This window comes from Lonchura striata, chromosome 7, assembly GCF_050655825.1.
Source record: "Lonchura striata isolate lonStrDom1 chromosome 7, ASM5065582v1, whole genome shotgun sequence".
Classification (NCBI taxonomy): Eukaryota; Metazoa; Chordata; class Aves; order Passeriformes; family Estrildidae; genus Lonchura; species Lonchura striata.
The window spans coordinates 11488441-11506997 of NC_140709.1; the positions used below are offsets into that span (position 1 = coordinate 11488441).

Sequence of the window (18557 nt, forward strand, 5' to 3'; positions counted from 1 at the left end):
TGCTACCAGGAAAGATAATTCCAGAGTTCAAGAGGAATCAGGGAACACAGCCTAAATCAGTCACAGGTTGAGGCTGTCAGCACTTTGTGGCACAGTCCTCCCTGTTGTTTGGCATACCCCCAGCTATTTTACGTGCACCAGCCCAGCATGGTGCTGGATGCTGCACAGATGTGAGCTGAATAAATATCCCAGGTCCCAGATACACCTACAGCCTGTGGATTTAGAGCAGAGCATGCATTTCCCTCCCAGTGTGGTAATGACAGGTTTACTCTGCAGGGATCTTATTTCACTGGAAAGCCACACATTCCAAGACATAACTACTAAAATGTTCATCACACCAAACCCTTGGACGCTGGATGTCACAGATGCCTGCACTGTGATAAATCATTTCTTTGCTACTACAGGAGTGAAGTGACCCAGGGTTCATTCCCACACCAGTTCCCTAGAATGACCTTGCCTTTTCCCATGGGACAGTTTAATCAAGTGTGCACAGCCAGCACCCAGAAGTAGCCCCAACACCTCTCTCTCCTTTCTATTTTCCAGAAGACCACTTTGGCGCTCCATATGTGACATATGCAGCCCATCTCTGCTGGGAGTCCCTAGATTCCCCCTGCAGCTACATGTGCTCAGCTCCCTGCAGGTACACTGTGGTCCCTCCTTCCGTGCCCTTCCCATGGCAATAGTGGAGCTTGTCATCTGCATTCTTCCAGTGACAGTTGCAATTGCAGAGCCAAACTCACAACCTTCCCATAAACTATCCTCAGTGCTTGTGGCTCTGCTGTATCCTCAGTGCAGTGCAGAGGTTTTTTTCTTCCTCTTACACTTGGCTTCTTTAAAAGGCAAATGTTCAAAGAATTTTCTCAAATATTTCTCCCTTCTCTTATCAGTAATGCACAGACCACACCCAGAATCCACAGCTGGTACAAGGAGTCTGCATAAACTCATCCTTAGTGCAAGTATCGAGTTGCTGATAGTGCTTGGTTATCACAAGAACCAGGTTTGCAGCTGATGAACCAGGAAAGAGGCCTTTGGCCACACTACAGATCCTTAATCTGGCTTCAGTTATTGCTAACAAGACATGGAGAACACTTGTGATGGACTGCACAAAGGAAGTATAATTACTATCCATCATGTACTCTGGCATTGCTTCCTCTGAAAATCCCCAGAGATCCCATTTCACTCCTACTAACTGGGCAGCTAAACACGGGGTCAGCTGACTTGGAGGCCAAACTTTAGATGGTGCCAGAAAGTTCTACCCCTTCTTTGTTCCTTTTTTCCTCTACAGCAGTGGCAAAACAAGAGTTTGGTACCTCATCTGGTACTGCCACAAACCAGCTCCTTGTCTTCAGCCCTCCCAGTGACCTGCACACATGCACAGCCTTGCTTTTCACCTGGGTGCAGCCTCTAGGGAGCTCAGGTTTATCAAAGCCTTTTCATGGGCATGAGTGCTCAAAAGCAGACCCAGAGCTGGGGGCAGAACAGGTCTTGTTGACATGGATCCTGCCCCTCCACACCAGGTTAGCACCTACTCCAGTTCTGCAAGTCTTCACCCCCTGCTAGAGGCAGCAGAAATATTTCTAAGCCCTCTGCTGGCATCTCATGCCCCAGGTATTTCTGTACGGCTCCCAGTAGAAATCTGCTGTATTCTGTCATACACAGGCAAGCAGAGCAAACACAGCAGCAGAATTACTAAAGGAATAATAAAAAAGGAAGACAGGAAAGGTTTCACCATCCCTTGCACATGCTCCTATGCTGCTGCAGTGTGATGCCTTAATATTATTAGCCTCCTGCAGCTGTATTTCCTCTGTGTATATACAACCCTGTGTGTCACATAAGCTAAATTATTATTTTTTTTAAATACTAGCATGAAAAACCCTGTCAGTCAGTAGGATTAACATACTACTTGTCTAATGCACTGCAGAGCTGTTTAGGCCACTATCTGCCAGAAGGTCTTCTCAGACAGAAAGGAAGAAAAGGAATTCAAATGTCTGGCAATAAATGGTAACTTGTAGCAAACAGCAAAAACAAGTTTAAGAGAATAAATTTGCAAGCACAAATTTAGATACAGATACAGAATGATACTTGATAGAAGGAGACCTGTGTGACTGGACTGAAAATCAGGAAGGAATTGTACTACAAATGGAAGTAAGATGGCATTTCTGAAGACAGGTATAGACAAACAGATCAAACATGAAGAGGTAGAAGTGTGCCTGCAAAGCTAAGGCACAAAATAAACTACAGCTAGCAAGGGGACATAAAAGGCAATAAAAAGAGGTGATAGAAATGCTGTCAATATTGGAGAAAGAGGAAGGAAAAGGAAAATCTGTTATTTAAACCAGAAAACAATCATCCAGAGAAGCCAGGAAACGTGTGTCCTTTTTGTTATTTTTTACTACAAAAATAAATTGCAATAAAGGTATGCAACACCTTTTAAATTAACCAGCAGGAGTATGTGTGAAATGAGACAAAAACTGCTTAAATAATATTTGGATATCTCAAATGTGCTCAGATCACCAGAGCCTGATGAAATTCACCTTCAAGTGCTGAATACCACATTGAGCCACTTCCCTTGTGAAGGGCAAAAGCAGAACAAGCATCATCACTGCCTTTAAAAAAGCAGATTGTTCCTCCAAGAGTGTTCCTCCATAGCAAGAGAGATACTTGATCAGATAATCCCTTCTAAGCACCAAAAGGAGAATATGGATTACAAAACAGCTATTTCAGATTGGAAAATGTGCTCTCAAACCAGACTGTTTTATTCTTTGGTAAGTGGAGTAACAGCTACAGCAGCTCTGTATGTGATATATCCTAACTCCAGTGCCTCTGATCTCTCACAAGGAAATAGGGTCCATATGAAATGCTCATAATAGTGGACAACTGGGAAATCTCTGTAAGAGTATCAATGATTTTCCATCACATTAGGAAAGCATGAAACATGCAGGTCCTTAGCTTTTCCATTATCAAAGAAAACTTCAGTACTGTCAGCATGGTGTTCATTTGTACTCAAAACTAGGGTAAAGAAGCCTGGGAGACAACGGGGTATGAACTCAAAATGGTGTTGCAAAATGGGAGAAACTATTTTATGACTCTGGAATAAAACCGATGAAAATCGAGAAAGAAGAATACCAAATGGCACTCCTTTCCATTGACAGGAAAAACAGCCAGAGAGATGAACTATAATCCATTTTTGTTGAGGATAAGATGAGAGAAATCACTGACTTTTTTCAGCAAAGACTATTTGTGGCTCCTTTTTCCAATTTCCCTGTCAGTGAGGACAGATGAGCATTGGAATAGAGATGGTGTGGTTCGGCCTGCAGGGTTCAGACAACCCATGATGTCTGTTACATAAGAACGCGTTAGGGACTACATAAATATCAGGTCCTGTCCCACAGCAGGCATATAGATGAGATGCCCTCCTGAGTTTCTGTGAAAATCTTGTGCCAAACAACTTCACCTGGTAAACATGAAAGCAAGGATTGCTTTCTGTAAGATTTCCTCTTTTTTGAATTATCCCTTATGCAACTGGGGAGTCTGTAGGATGATTCATGCGTGCATGTTACATTCAGCTACCAGATGCCTTGCATAGCCAGAAGTTTCCATTAATACATTTTTCTATGACTTTCAGTTCATAATTTTTTTTCTGGTTCCCAAATCCTCAGAAAGAGAATCTGCATTTTCACATTGCTTTTACAATCTTCACATTCTCACCACTCCCTGCTGCAATACTGTCCACATTAATCTGTGTATACTCAACTGATCTCTTCATTTTTACCTCCATTCATCTCTTGGTACAACCCCTTCCTAATTTTCAGCTTAGCCGCACTTGTATAATGAGTCTTATTTTTAATTCATATCCACCTGCCATACGTTTATAGCCTTTTACCATATATGTATTTCTCTCCTCTTTCTCTGTTTCTGAGATAAAGTTTTAAGAAACTAGATGAATGTGTGGCAGCAACACTTTGGGCTTAATGACCAGACCCTGAAAGGACATGATAACCTCTGGAGGTCTCTTCTGGCTTATTTTCTCCAATTCTTTGATCACAAGAAAGATCAGGGTTTAACTGATTTATACAGATCAACAGTGGTTTCCATTGCCTGCAGACTTCTCCCAAACTTCAAAGTAATTTAAGAAAATTATGTATCAAATCATTTGAACAACCAGGAAAACATGCCAGAAGCCTTCAAACCCACATCTCTCCTCTATTCCCCAGCCATTACACTAACAATATCAAGTACCTAATTTGGATTTAAGAGCCTGTCATCTGGTCACAAGTCAACCTGTAACAATCAGAGAAACTTCTCATCCCTCCTCGTGCCTTTTTGCCTTCAGTTTCTCCTACTATCAGCAAGAAGAAATCTTTAAAAACTTCCTCACCAGCTTGGGCTTCCTTTGCAGGCTGTGGTGTGCAGTCCCCCTCTGCCATTCCGTGATTTGGACGCCCCCAGCTCCGTTGTGCCTGAAGATGAACCTCGTTAAGCAATCCCGGCTGTCTTTCACCCTGCTGTTAATGTTTCACTTCTCAACAGCAGTCCTTTGGCCACCACTAAAATAGTTAAACTTCCATTTATTTCTGATCCAAAATCATCTCTGCTCAGCTCTCAAATGTCATAGGGAATCTGCCTTTCTTGAATACAGCCTCTGAGGCTGCATGGCACCTTTCATGGATGTTCATGATCAGTCATTTTGCACTACAGCTACACTATCTTTCAATAAAATTACTACTTCTGATTGAGGATAAGGACTGGCTCTGTGTCTAGACAGGATCTACAGCTGGCCATAAATCCAAATTTTTTATACTGTACACCAACTACAGAGTCGGTCTTAACTATACATGTCGTTCACTATCATAGAATCACAGAACAGTTAGGGCTGGAGGGGACATTCAAAGTCCATCCATTCCAGCACCTCTGCAGGGACATCTTCAACTAGATCAGGTTGCTCAGAGCCCTGTCAAACCTGATTGTGAATGTTTCCAGGGATGAGGCGCCTAGTGAGAAGATTACAGTTTTGAGAAAACACAGAGTTTCACCAACCTTTGACAGACTGGCTTCAGTCCCCAGTTCTTCACATATCACACAGGAAAGCAGATATAACACTGACAAGATGTTCCCTCTTTCAGACTCTTTTTCACCTTCAAGCCATGAGCTGCCTGAAGCAAAATCAATAATTTTTCTACTGCACTTCCACTCCTTTCTGCTTTCCCCCATAACCTCCTGAAAACTGCTGTGACTTTCTTTCAGAGAGGTTTCAGGGAAACTCTTCCACAGGGGAAAACCCCAAATATTTTCTGCAGACATAGAAATAGTTTAGAATGAATTCAGCAGTAGACTAAATGGGGTCTCCATCTCCCAGTATTATGGCCCTGAAGCCATACGCATCCTTCAGCTTTTTATTGCACTCAAGTCCCATCTGCTTGAAGGCCCCATATCTATCATCATCACCTCATGATAAAGTCACGGATACAAACAGGCAGTCAGTTCCTGATGAACTCTGCCATTAGCTGGACATAGGATGAGCAGTGGAACTGGGCAGGAGGACTAGAAAGGTGCACTAATGAAACACTGAGAGACACCTGAATTTAAGAGTGAAAAGAAGCATACAACAATACCTACAATGTGCAATAGTGAGAAGCCTAAGCTGATCACAAACTGCAAAATGAAATGAGGAATAAATTCCTACATATGATGATTCATTTGATAGATCAACAAGGGATGCAAAGCCTGAAGTAAAAGATGAAGAACAGCATGAACAACTCATAAAAAGATGATGGCAAATTGTGAGGGGCTTGCAAAAGGAGGATTGAAGCAAAACTTTAATAATGGCTAAAAAAGAGCAGGCTGTGCACAGAAGAGATATTAAAGAAAAGATAGATGGTAAGAAGAATTTAAATCTATAATGTAGAAAGTATGGCCAGGATCTAGGGAGTGTTATTCATATTATAAGAAGATACAGCATAGATAAGCACAAAGCACAGCATGGCAAAGCCAGCAGGGTGAGACTCTGGGCAAGCACTGTGAAAAACAAGCAGAAAAGACATATGAGCACTACAGGCCAGACAATGCAACAGAGAAGAAAAGCTGGAGGGAGAACAGTTGTTGGGAAAAATAAAAGGCTTCATTTGGTAATGCTTGTGACTTATATTAGAAGATTGGAGAAGGGAGAGACGAGGAACACATGAGGAAGGGCTTTTATTTCTGAACAATTATTTAAGAGACTATCATAGCAAGGAAAAATTAGGATTTTTCTCTTCATTGAAGGGAATGTTCAAGCAAAACACAGGGCATAAGAGAGCTGAGGCAGGAAATGAAGAAAACTCAGCACAAACAAAATACAACCATGAATTTAAATTACTTTCTAGGCTCTCAAGTTGAGAGTATCACAAAACCACTGAAAAAACCATGGAAGTTAGTTCCAGAATAAGACTTGTGATCTTTCCAAACAGACCACTGATTAACAGCAAGTGAATACCAAAGAAAGCTATATATTGCATAGAAAATCAGGAATAATTTAACTATTCAAGCTGTCACTAAGGAAATGGGCTATAGGACCTCTTGAATAACTTTCCAGCTATTTTGTCCTCCACTTTTAAGATGTACTTGTTGCTATGGTATAAGGTACCAAGCACTGACTGGTAGCACTGTTTTCAATAAGTTCAAGACATAGAGTAAATGTACATACAGGTGCTCCAGGCAATGGGAACATGTCCAGTCCTTGGGATGTTTCTATGTTCTGCCCTTCATGATAGTTCTTTGTTCCCCCTTTATAGAAATTTAAGGTATTTTAGCAATGTTGCCCAATGCTAAACTGTTAAACTGTTCCTAGTTAAACAATAGCTATTTTTAGTGTTCACATAGGTATGTAAAGTCAGCAACAGAGACAGTGCTCTAGAAAAAAACAAATGAAGAAAAGGAGAGCCAAGATAGGTGTGCAAGTACATGTGAGCTCCATTTCTAACTCAGTGCTTTGGGTGCAAGTGATCAATTCTGACTGTCACAAGGTGTGCTGGTCTCAGTGCCATGCCTGTTGGTACTGAGATATCTGTCTGTTTCAGCCTCAGCTCAGGCTCTCTGTTCAAAACTTCTGAATATCAGAGAGCCTGGAAACAGAAAAATCTGAACATTTACCCAGTCCACTTGCCTGGAGCTGAGGCTGGGTCGTCCCCTTCCTGGTGTGAGAAGGTGGGAGGTGCTTCCCTGCAGCTGGAAGAAAGATGTATGTGGTGAGGCAGAACTTTGGAAAACATCTGAGGACCATTTGGTGTCCCAAGAACATTTTCTCCCTGGTGGTTTCAGAAGCAGAATCTCACAGAGTGCCTTTCAGCAGCAGATCTCAGAGCATCTCACTGAGCAGATATCAGTACCTCCATTTCAAAAAGGAGAAAAAGAAGGAAGAAACATCCTGATGAAGGTAGACTCCTCTGAAACCTCTTGCATGCCAGCCCAGCAGTCTCTCTGTTAAGCTGCCCCGCCTGCAGTATTATCAGAACAAGTGAGAAACAGCAACTGATTTATTGTGCCACAGGCTCTGAGAGACTGCTCAGCCACTGAAGACATCACAGTCTGCAGCAGCCTGGGTCTGGAGGAATGCTGAAAGACAGTTGTATCCAGTGTCTCAGCCACCCCGTGGGTGCATTGTCCTACTCTCCGTGCTCACTTCCAGCCTCTGGGACAGATTCTGCCTTGGGAATTTCTCTTTCTGCACTGATCTCTCAGCTGACCAGTAACTCTCTTCTAGTGATGCGTCCTTCTCCCTCTCCCACCCTGCTCCTGAGGGAGAGGGGATGTAAAATGCTGCTTTTACTGGCTTGAGTGAGGCAGTTGGTATTGAGAAACCAGAAATCCCATAACTATTCTATTCCTCACAGCCAGCTCACAGGGATGCCTGGAACTGTGGGGGGGCATCTGTTGGGCAGTGAAGGAGGGGCTACAGGATGTGACAGCAGGACCCTGGGGTTTGGTTCTGACTGCATTGCTTGTCAGGCTCTTGAGCACTTATTTCAAGTTTCCTAACCTTAACTGCACTGCCCATAAAACAAGCATCAAGCCACATAATCTCCTATGCATCTGGGGCAAGTTGTTTCATTCATTAATCTGGCTACTGGACTAAGAAAATCTCAGAGAAAGCAGGAATTCCAGTTTTTCCGATCTTTTTTCAATACACCCACAGTAAACAGCCTGTTTGTTGTTCTCTGCAAGTTTTCCTGTGTCAGGAGACATAATGCACTGCACAATTTCAAATCTTTGCCATCTCTGAGAGGGTATTCTCACCATAACCCAGCACATAGCTGATTTTTGGCTGTGGTTTTAGTCAGATTGCAATTGTGTAATCAGTATTTCATCAAGGCAAGCTGCCAGGGACAGAGAAGATGTAAATCCCAAAAAATATATCTGTTCTGATGAAAAAAAACCCTCCTGATCTAATCCACAGAGATCTTAGCTCTCTGACAGTGGCCCCTCCCAGCTGCAAGCACTGACAGATATAATACAACCTTCTGCATTCTAGGGTCTGTCATTTCCACTGAGATGTTAATCAGATCCTCCCCACCTAGCTTTCTCTAGCACCACACCAAGGGCCAGGCAGATTAGAGGCTCGTCCAAGATTCATTAACTCTGGTTCCCTGCATTTTCATAACACGCTTGCAGTGCCATCCATTCTTTTCAGCCTCCCCCCGCAGTGACCAGGGGGATCAATTTGCTAACACAGTGAGTGGGAGCAGCTCTCACCAGTTCCAGGGGAAAGCAGAGTCATGTGGGTTTTCCCTGCATCAGGTCCCAGAGGAACTGGCACAGAATTGGAGATATTTTTTTCATTTTTTTAATGTTGATCTAACCATACAGAGTTTGGGTCTCCAGGGACCCTGACACTTTGTAGCACAATTCTTTTTGTTCTGGCCATCTTGTGCCCAGGGCAGTCTGTTCTCCACTGGCACTCATGACAAATCCCCTCAGACTTTGGCAGGGATAAGGGTCATATTCTCACAGAAGGAAGAATTCATCTGTGACTCTTCATCCTTATGCTAACTCCCAAAAAAAGGTCCTTTTTTCCTAAGAGGTGAGTGGCATCTGATCCACCTGACATCAGTGGGACCAGGAGTGCTCAACCTTCCCTTGATGCCACCCCAGAGCACATGTTGTCTTCTTCCTGCTCAGCCATCTTTCTCCCAAATCTCCACTCTCATTACCTTAACTGGAGCACATCTTCTGGCTGTGACTGAGCACTGAATTAGGTATTTGCTTTAATCCTCCTCCTCCTCTACCCCCAGTCTCCTTCCTTCTGGGATCTTGCATGGGGTTGTGCCCACCACACAACAGCTGAGTTCTGCATCACATACCTGCAAACATTTTGTGTGCTTCTCCTGTGAAAACTGCAGCCCTGAACAAAGAAATGGCTTTTCCACAGGCACACAAAAACCACTCTGGTTGTCCAGCTTGTGGCCACCCAGAAGCCATAGAGCAGTGCTGAATGCACTGGGCAGCAGCATGACACATACCAAGCAGCAGGCAATGGTGTATATTAATGCATCCACTGCAGTCTCACCTGTGGTGTATGATAAGTGGGGATGGTGTTCCCACGCCAGCTGGTGCATAGTGGTGTTGGGGATACACTGGTACAGGCTTTCCACCACTCTTTCCATCTCCTGTGCCCCCAGCTATCTTTGCTGTCTGGCACTCAGTCTTTACACATCTCCAAGTACTCCTTAGTACATAGAGGAGACCACATGGTCAGAGAAATCCATTAGTGACAACATTTAATAACTGATAAATACATGCCAAAAAATGCAAACACCTTTTCCACAACCTCCAGCTACGCCTATGCTACATGAGAAGGTATAGCCACACCAGTCCCTTAAGATGCAGACAGCCACTTGAGTGAATTGAATACACTCAATTGACTTCAAAGAACCTATGAGTGCTCAGCAACTTGCACGAGATTTGTTTATAGAAATAATCACTTTCAGAAGAAAAGTGTACATGGCACTTTTTCCTCTATCGCCCACTCAGTTTTACTTCTAACAATAAATCACAAGAGACTTAACATGGAATGGCTTGGCATTGTATTCATCTAGAAATATTTCTTTCCTGTATAAACTCAGATTAATATTAATTCTCTCCAAGATAAAGGCAGCTAGAAATAATTTGAGGGCATAAATCCAGTTTTCAGCATTCCTGACACTTCCCATTGTTAACAAACAGATGATCTTATAATGGTAAAGTCAGAGGAATAATTCCTCTCTTATACAAGGTCTGATTGACTAGACATGACAGATGGTGTTTTTATTACTTTCTGTTCTAAAAGATACCTCATCTAATGCAGTCCAAACCGTGTTATGAGTCTTAACCTCTCAGATAAGCAAACCCTGTTTCATCAGGTTAATGGATCCTTACCTGATTCAGGAAGGCAATTTTCCTTAAAGTTATTCTAATCAAGTACTCAGAGCCCAAATTGTCCTGCCTGATTGACTGCCAGCTATGGGTAAATCTCTCTACTAAGAACCATATTTATTTTCAAAGAGGGAAAGCAAGTTATTATTATTATTACAGAACCAATTCTATCCTGTATTCGGGGGCTTCTCCTATACTGGCTTTTACTTCAGTTGCAGAATTAAAGACAAAAATATAGTTAATGGAGCCTTTCTCTCAATAGTTTTGTTAAAAAACAGGCAGGGAAGGAAAATTAGAGAGGTAGCCTGCTGTTTATTGATACCCCCTCAATTAACTGCCCCTATGGCAATTACACCTGACCCTAATCAGCACAGAACTCTTCAAGCACTCACTCCAACCTGTCATCATGCATCGACCCTCAAACTGAGGGCTGCCAGCCCCAGTAGCTTTGCTACTAGGCTGGGAAGCGACAGAGGACTATCCATTTTCTAAAAGAAAAGCTGTGAAGGAAAAGCAGTGCCTGGAGGATACTTCTTTTAAGTCCCATCTCCTGCATGGCATTTGGCTGCACAGGTGGTTTGGTGGCACAGCTGCATGGGGGCGCAGTGAAAGCACACACCAGATAAGGATGGCAGTGCCCTGCTGCCTCTGGTCACTCCAGGCAGAAGCCCTGCCAGCCGTGGGGCTGTCCAGGCTGCTTAACAAAGCAGATGGGAGGCCTGACCTCTCCTACTCTCTTCCACCTACTGCAAGACTGGTCTAGCAACTGAGCCCATGTGAGTACAAGGAGAAGAACAACCACTTCAAGGCTGTGCAGAAAACACACAGAATACATTGAATTCTTGCATAGAAACAAGAACTGGGCCCACAACTCCTAAAAGATCATTCAGTCAGTGCTTTTACTTCTCAATGCACATATTAGCTTTTCACACGGCCTCACAAGCAGAATTAGTAGTAGCCCTGATGCCCCATAAGAGATACAATATTGGATTTCCACCTACAGAAAATCTGACCCCCAGGAGCCTTAGCTGGAGTTTGCAGAGCAGGCAAAGTGAACTTCATTTAAAAAAAGTTCCTTTGCAATTTTCAAGGAAGCTGTTCTCCTTACAGCTCTGCTGAAGTTATTGATACCCCAAATTAAACAATCGTTCTCAATAATTTTTATTTACCAGCTACCAGATTTTTAAGGGTTTTGTCATGCAGAGAATTGCACTGTTATATCAAGGTAGGCATCTTAAAAACAGTAATTATTCTGCAGGAATGATAAAGCTATGGATAGCAGGTGAAAATGCTGTGCTTGAATCAGAGACTCCCAGGCCAAAAATTCAGGAAATATGGCTTGGCTCAGGCTCAAGGATCAGAAGTTCACAAGCTTCCTCAAATGTCTCTGTTTCAGGTCCTGTCATGTAGCCTGTCACATTTAAAACACATAGCACACTTCAGGAGAGGCAGCCTTTTAAACAGTGCTCACCTTGAATATCATTGTGGGGTTGATTGCAGACACCTTTGGACTCAGAGCAATCACCACTGCTAATTGTTCAGATGGGGGATCAATAGAGAGGCATAACTTAAAAGCCTGTTACTTGTAGAGACAGCCTCAGGGGACAGCCCTGGAACTGTCCCCACAGTTAAACAATCCCAGAAGAAGTAGGCATCCATCCCTGTTAATTACTGATGGGAAGTAAGGCATCAGAGCAGGAGGAGGGAAAGATGAGAGCTTGACTCTTACTAGATCTCCTCTGCTACACCAGTTTTGTAAATGAGCAATGTATGGTGTAGAGAACTTCTCCCAGTGCCTGATGCAAACCCCCATAAATCAGCTGAAAAGAGTAAAAGTAAATTTCCCTCCCATCCAGTTTCCAGTGCCTAGGAACAGCTGACTCCAGCTGCTTTGGAACTGCAAAGTGACTCCACAGCTTATTGGATAAGCTGCCCCAGTAGGTTTCTCATTGCCTTTATTGAGAGTTGGGTCAGACACCATACACAGAAGTGTCTGTGATCAATGAACCCATGCTTTGCTAGTTCTCTGCACAAGAACTTATTCACAGTTATCCAAACCAACTTCATTCATGAAACTGGCTGGAAATCTCATCAGAACAGGCTTTGCAGAGAGATTTCTGACACTTTTGCTTCAATCACCAGCTGAAAATAGAGCAAAAGAGATCAAACTTCCTCTGAGTATTTAGTGAGATCTGAAGATGGGTGATTAATTCATAAAAATTAATAGCAGCTTGCTCATTTTCCACCTTTTGCTTTTCTTCCCCCCTATGAACAGAGGTGTTTTTTCTTTAGGCTTGTATGTTTTTCAAAACAATTTGTCACATAGTTTCTGAAAACCATTTCAGGTACTTAACAGCATTAGTGATCTGCAATACAGGCACACAGAACAGTAGATTACATTATATGCTTCCCAGATGTTCACCTGGATGAGCATACCTCTTAGAGACAGGTCTGCAGTGCAGATTTGCACAACTCTCCTTCTGAAGCTCTTGCATGGATATTTTGGACAATTGTATCCAAACAGCCTACTCCCACCAACATTCCACACATGATGTCTGTCTGCTCCAGCACTCCAGCCAGGGAACATGGAAAGAACAGGAACACAATCCAAACATGTTACTTACGGAAACTTCTGCGGAGAGTTTTGCACAAAGGTGTCGGTGGAGCGTCCCCAGATGGAGGGATTTCCATGGAGAAAGCAGCGAAGTGATCCAGTGCAAAAGAAGAGAACTCTGACCTGTTTAAGCTTCAGGATGTGTCCGAGATAAATGCAGGGTATGAAGTTATTTCTTCTTATATTCACAGCAGCACTTGTATTCCATGGTAACGTACGGAGAACAAATGGCAAAACAAACTCTTGGCCTCACAGGAACATTGTTCTCTTTGTTGTCCCTGGAGACTTTCAGTTAATCTTCAGCTGTGGGTTTGGCCAGAGAAATGTACTGGTGAACCTCCCCTCTCTGATTTCTCTGTGCAAACTTAAAACTTCTTGAGGATTCATTAACTCTTTACTTCATCATTTCATGTGTTTCAGGTAGTCTTTTGTATTTTCTTACCACTCAGTGGCTTTGTGAGTGCAGTGTTATTGGACAGGTCCCTTCCCAGCTTGCACATTTTCCAGAGCAGAGCTCAAGAATAAACAGCTGGTCGTACAGAGAGGATAGACAGCTAAAACAGGTACATGGGACCTAGCTTGGCCAGACCTGGTCTCTCTCAGCCCTAGAGTTTCCTCCTTTTTTCACATTCCCTGTTGGGGAATGGAAAGCAACTCAAAGGGTTTAACTATAACAAGCCAACTTATCAAAACTGATCAGTAAGCAGAATTGATGTTGTATGTTTTCCAAGAGCTCATATTCAGCTTAATGCCTAAAACTAGATTTAGGCTTTGGTTATTGACAACTTCTCCAAAAAGCCAGTCCTGCTATGAGTGCTGAACATTTCTCAGGCACCCCAATTTCTACTCATGCAAGAATCACTTTGCCATTCAAGTCCAGGTTGCAGTGAAATAGGAGCAAGCCAGGCAGGTAGACCTGTGTTCCTAAGACAAAGTAACCTTGAGTGTTTTAAATGAGAAAGAAAATAAGTTTTTACTTGCTTCTGTATTGTCTTCATAATCTACTGCAAAGCTGAAATTTGCTGCTCCTGAGAGCGGGCATGCAGAAAGACAGAGCCTGACACAGGTGGACAGCCTGACCGGCCATCCACTAAGCACCCCATGCCCCATCTCCACAGCACCCAAACATCTCAAATGCACCAGAAACTTCCCCCTGGTTCAGACCCAGAGCTCCAGAAAATACAATAATTTCAGTCCAAATCCTCAGGTTGCTGAACCACCTCTGGCATGTTAGTTGTGAAATAAAGATGATTGATGAGCAGTGTATAGATCATTTTAGAGGAGATAAACCAGACATTCAAGATGTTTGTGGCAGAATAATTCAGAGGACATGATAAAATGCCATTGCATTCCTTGAGATTAAAGGGCTCATTCTTCTCTCCCCTAGGCTCTGCATTTGTGAAGACAAACTTGTAGTAAAATGGCTTGATAGGAAGAATCTCCTCCCTGAATGTTGGCAGGACTGCACTGGAGTGAGGATATCTGGGTCACAGACCTCAGTAGCCTCTGGCTGCCCAGGTAACCCAGCTCATTCCCACAGTGGGGACCCTGCAAATCCTTGGGGTATGGGGGCTTCCAGGCTTCCCAGCATTGAGGCAGGAGCCTTGAAGCTCCAAACCAAGCTTGTTGTTTCCATTACTGCTTCTGCCAGGGAATCCCAGACTTCTGGGGTCTTCTACACACCTAGATAGGTCCCAGTCTGCTCATGCCACGTGAACAGCCCTTCAGACTGCAATACAAGCCTCATATGGCTGGGTCAAGGATACAAAGCCCTCTTCAGAGACAGCAGAGAGAGGAATGAGGTACATAAAGGCTGGAATTCAGGCACTAATGGCTGTGAGGTCACCAAGGAGAAGAAAGAAACGAAGCAAAACAACATGAAGGGAGCTCAATTTGCCATAAAAATCATAGATAGTAATACAAAATATTTGTGAAAAGATTCCTTCTGCCTCAGAGTTCATGCACAGGAAGAAATCTGTCAAGGCAAACATGCCCCAAGAAATGACCACCTGGGAAATGTTGAGGCAGTTCTGCCCAGTCCCCTTAGCACATTAATATGAAAGGTCAGTGAAAAAAGGGCTGGACAACACTTCAGTTTATAAAAAGGTCAAGGCTATTTTCAACCAGCTGCACTTGGTATGTGCAGCAGCTCCGGCTAATCATTTTTGTCTGCCCCTAATGCCCCATCCCTATGGGATTTCAGAATAGCTGCTTTGACCAGAGTCAGTAAAAGAAAATAAATGTGTTTTTAAAAAGGGTTGTGTAGGAAATTTACCATGTATAAGTCCAGAATAAACAGAAGCTTGTAGAAAAATTGTGTCTGGTGGTTGCCACATAGAAATAAAAGCTGGGAATTAATCACATGGGACAATAAACGAAGGAAGAAATTACCATAACCGAGCCTGAAGAGAGTCTCCTCTCTGCAGTCTCACACTGCAGTGGGAGTGAGGGTGAGAAGGATCCAGCTACAAGCCTGAGCAGTGAGTGTGAGACCAGGCATGCTGCCTCTTGACTTATCTGGGAGCAAAATCACTGCCAGGTGCTCTCATGACTTTCTGTTGTACCCTGGTGCAACCCACAGTCAGGGAGACAAAAAGGAACCAGTTCATCCTGCCCATTCCCATGTCAGTGAAAAAACAAGGATTCAGTGCAGAAAATTGACACCTAGGAACAAACATCTTCCTCAAGCCCCTCATAGTACCAGCGTGGAAGATGGATCATTACTAATAAAAACAGAATGTTTTGCTTTCAAAATTATCTCAGGGAGTCAGCGTCTGCTGGAGCAAAAAGCCTATTTCATGAAAATTTAGCAGGGGAATAATTTAATGGAGCTCAGATAAAAAGCAGTCACCTGGAACCCAGATTTAGAAGAAATTGCCTTTTTTTTTTTCCAAAACACTGGTTTGGAGGTTAAATAAGGCATATTCATCTGATTTCACTTTTCTCACACATTTTCCCTGATGGATGCACTAATGAACTCTAAACTGTATGGCAAAATGCTTTCAGTCCATCCCCACACCTCCCAAGGAGCAAATTCTTTATTAAAAACTAATGATTCTCTTTTTCAAAATTAGCATCCGCAAGTTTGGGGGCAACTTCAAACCTGGTAGAAAAAGAAGCAATTCCCTTTGCAATGATTAGGGCTTCCTCCTTCTTGCAAAAATCCCAAGGGCATCTTAACTTGACTGTCTTGATTAAAGAGGGGCTTAGCTTTAATTGGGTAATTGCTGTGGTTTGTTACTCTTGGTTACAGCAGATTTCCTCTGCTGTATCTTGGCCAGGCAGGGTTACTTCCCTTGCACCTCAGTTCAACCCTCCTCAGGGTGAACTGTTCAAACAATTACAGGTGTCACATATCATCAAAATCCATATGAATATGTGCACATCCAGACAGTTTAATGTGCCAGCATCATCCTGCCCTGCAGCAGGTCGTGCACCACAATGGCATTGTAGTCAAGTAGCTACAAGACCCAGCAGGAGGGGAGACTCAGCTGAGGATACAGCTCAATAACATAGGTTTTATTTAGCCCTTTAGAGGGATCTGGAGTCAACTGCCAGTGGATGAGAAGCTAATGCAGTTAGGACTGTAAAACCTCAGGATGTTTATCTCTGTTTGCTGCCTCATGCTCAAATGATCTCTAAGTGCTTTGTGAGGCTTCTTACACTGATTTCCTGACTCAAACCAAAGACAGAATTACCAGTATTTAAAACTGAGCTAGAAGATAGGAAAAACTAGTTTCCAGGTTAACTTTATATCCAGTGGTAACCTCTTTGACACCATTTATCATACAGGAGATAAATTCCCTGACTTTGCCCCTCAAAAGCTCTTTTTAATTGAATCAAGTAAATTTACATTACACCAACTGATTTTTTTTTAAGCAGAAAGTAAACATTCACTTAAACCAGTGGAAAAAATATGGGTTTGCAGGGAAAGAATGGAAAAGATTGTCTTTATCTACTAAATCAGAGAGAGAATGAAATTTCAACATTATTCAAATATGTCATTTCAAAGATTTTAGTTGGTGTAGATAAAAAATCTGCAAACACATCATAAAAGCTTTGAACAATTGAAACAAAACATGTCAAAAACATTTTGACTGACTCAAGTAATATTTTTCATGTTTTCATTCTTTTTGAAATACAGGCAGTTTGTTCTGCCTCAGGATAGGAAGATTTTCTAAATCTCAGACATTCTGGTGAGGTGTAAATCTGCATCTTTAAGTCTCTAAGACTGTTAAATTTCCAGATCTTCTAGAGACAGACAACATTGCCAGTGTACATTCCTTCCAGTTCTGCACTCAGTAATGGAGTGCTGACCCAGACAAACCAAGTGCAGTGAGGCAGGGTATTGCCAGTGAGTGAAAACACCAGTTTATACTGCCTCAGCTGCCTCTTCAGTGAACTTGGCTCATTTTCCAGTCAGACAAGGTCAAGCTCCAGAGTTGTGTTTGCTTTAGGGAAGGGCAGGAAAAAAAAGAGTGGCTATTTGCCACCTGCATGGGCCAAATCTGTCCCACCTCTGCACCCCATGCAGCCCTGCCTTGCTGCAGCACACTCTTAGATACCTCAGCCATGTGCTGGCTGCTAGAGCCACTGAAATTCAAAGACACGGGCACCCAAAAAACTGCTTATGTGACAGAATTTGTGGCTCTGCTGGACACTGTGGATTCAGGTGGTTTTAAATGGGGAAGAAGCCCAACTCTTTCGAGCTGAAAGCTCAAAAGCAACCATACCAGGGCAGAGCCATTGCTTAAATTCTGCTCTATAGCTGTGATGTTGGAGAAATTGGTCACTTGCCCTTTACAATAGATCCTAGTGGTGCAAAGATTTGCCAGATGCTGGTCAGCCCCATTCATGCAGAACAGATGACTCTGGCCATGCTAATGAAAGCTGTGGCAGATGTATTGGGTGACTGCCTGAGGCAGTTGGTTTTCATGTGCAAGCCACAGAGGGGAGCAGGTCTGCCCAAATGGCAGAATGGCCAAACATAAATGGCACAGTAAGCAGCTCTTCTCTATCTGAGGCTGGATGGATGATCTTGAGAGAGGCAAGTCTGCACCACTTAACACCTTGCTGCAGGACAAGTCACAGAGGGCTTTCTTAGGCAAGAGTCGTTGAAGGCACCAGGATCTGTGCCTGATTACAGGTTAAGGAGAAACCTTTGAGAACACTGGCCTGGACTGCACAGCTATATCTGCCAGTAAAAACTGTGTGTGCAGCACCTTCTGCTCTACTGTATTTTTGGCCCCTACCCTGCCCTGGCAGGCAGCAAAGATGAAAGTAATTTGACATGTGGTGAACCAAGGTGAGCCAGAAATGGGAAGGCAAAAGAAAGCCAAAACCAAGACAAAGGATGGGCTTACACAAAGCACCAGAGCCAAGCACCTGCCCCAAAGGATATGATACAAAAGGTCAATCCTAGCACTGAGTTGTCCATGAAATAAATATTCTTTGGCTTCAGGGCACACAACAGAAGCTCAATGAACCTTTTGCTCCCAGAATGCAGCTGGAGAGTGCTTGTCCTCTGAGTCAATCCAGAACCTGATGATGGGCTATC

General features: G+C 43.2%; 1 protein-coding gene across 17 annotated transcripts in view; it reads right to left on the reverse strand.

Annotated features, from left to right (window-relative positions):
* Window positions 1-18557, reverse strand: part of SLC15A2 (solute carrier family 15 member 2) — a 150709-nt gene that overhangs the window by 99407 nt on the left and 32745 nt on the right. For 7 of the 17 annotated variants that reach the window (XR_014956500.1, XR_014956499.1, XR_014956498.1 and 4 more), the window contains exon 1: window positions 9542-9641. The exons of 3 other annotated variants lie outside the window; for them this stretch is intronic. Coding sequence is in view for 7 of the 14 variants with exons in the window: in XM_085584202.1 (XP_085440328.1) it covers window positions 9542-9638 (97 nt within the window). In the remaining 7 variants the exon portion in view is untranslated. Of the gene's footprint in view, window positions 1-6; window positions 4304-4378; window positions 4523-7141; window positions 9478-9541; window positions 9643-13010; window positions 13335-18557 lie in introns of those variants that run through there. 7 more of the 17 variants (XR_014956503.1, XR_014956502.1, XM_021526089.4 and 4 more) reach the window with 7 other exon arrangements.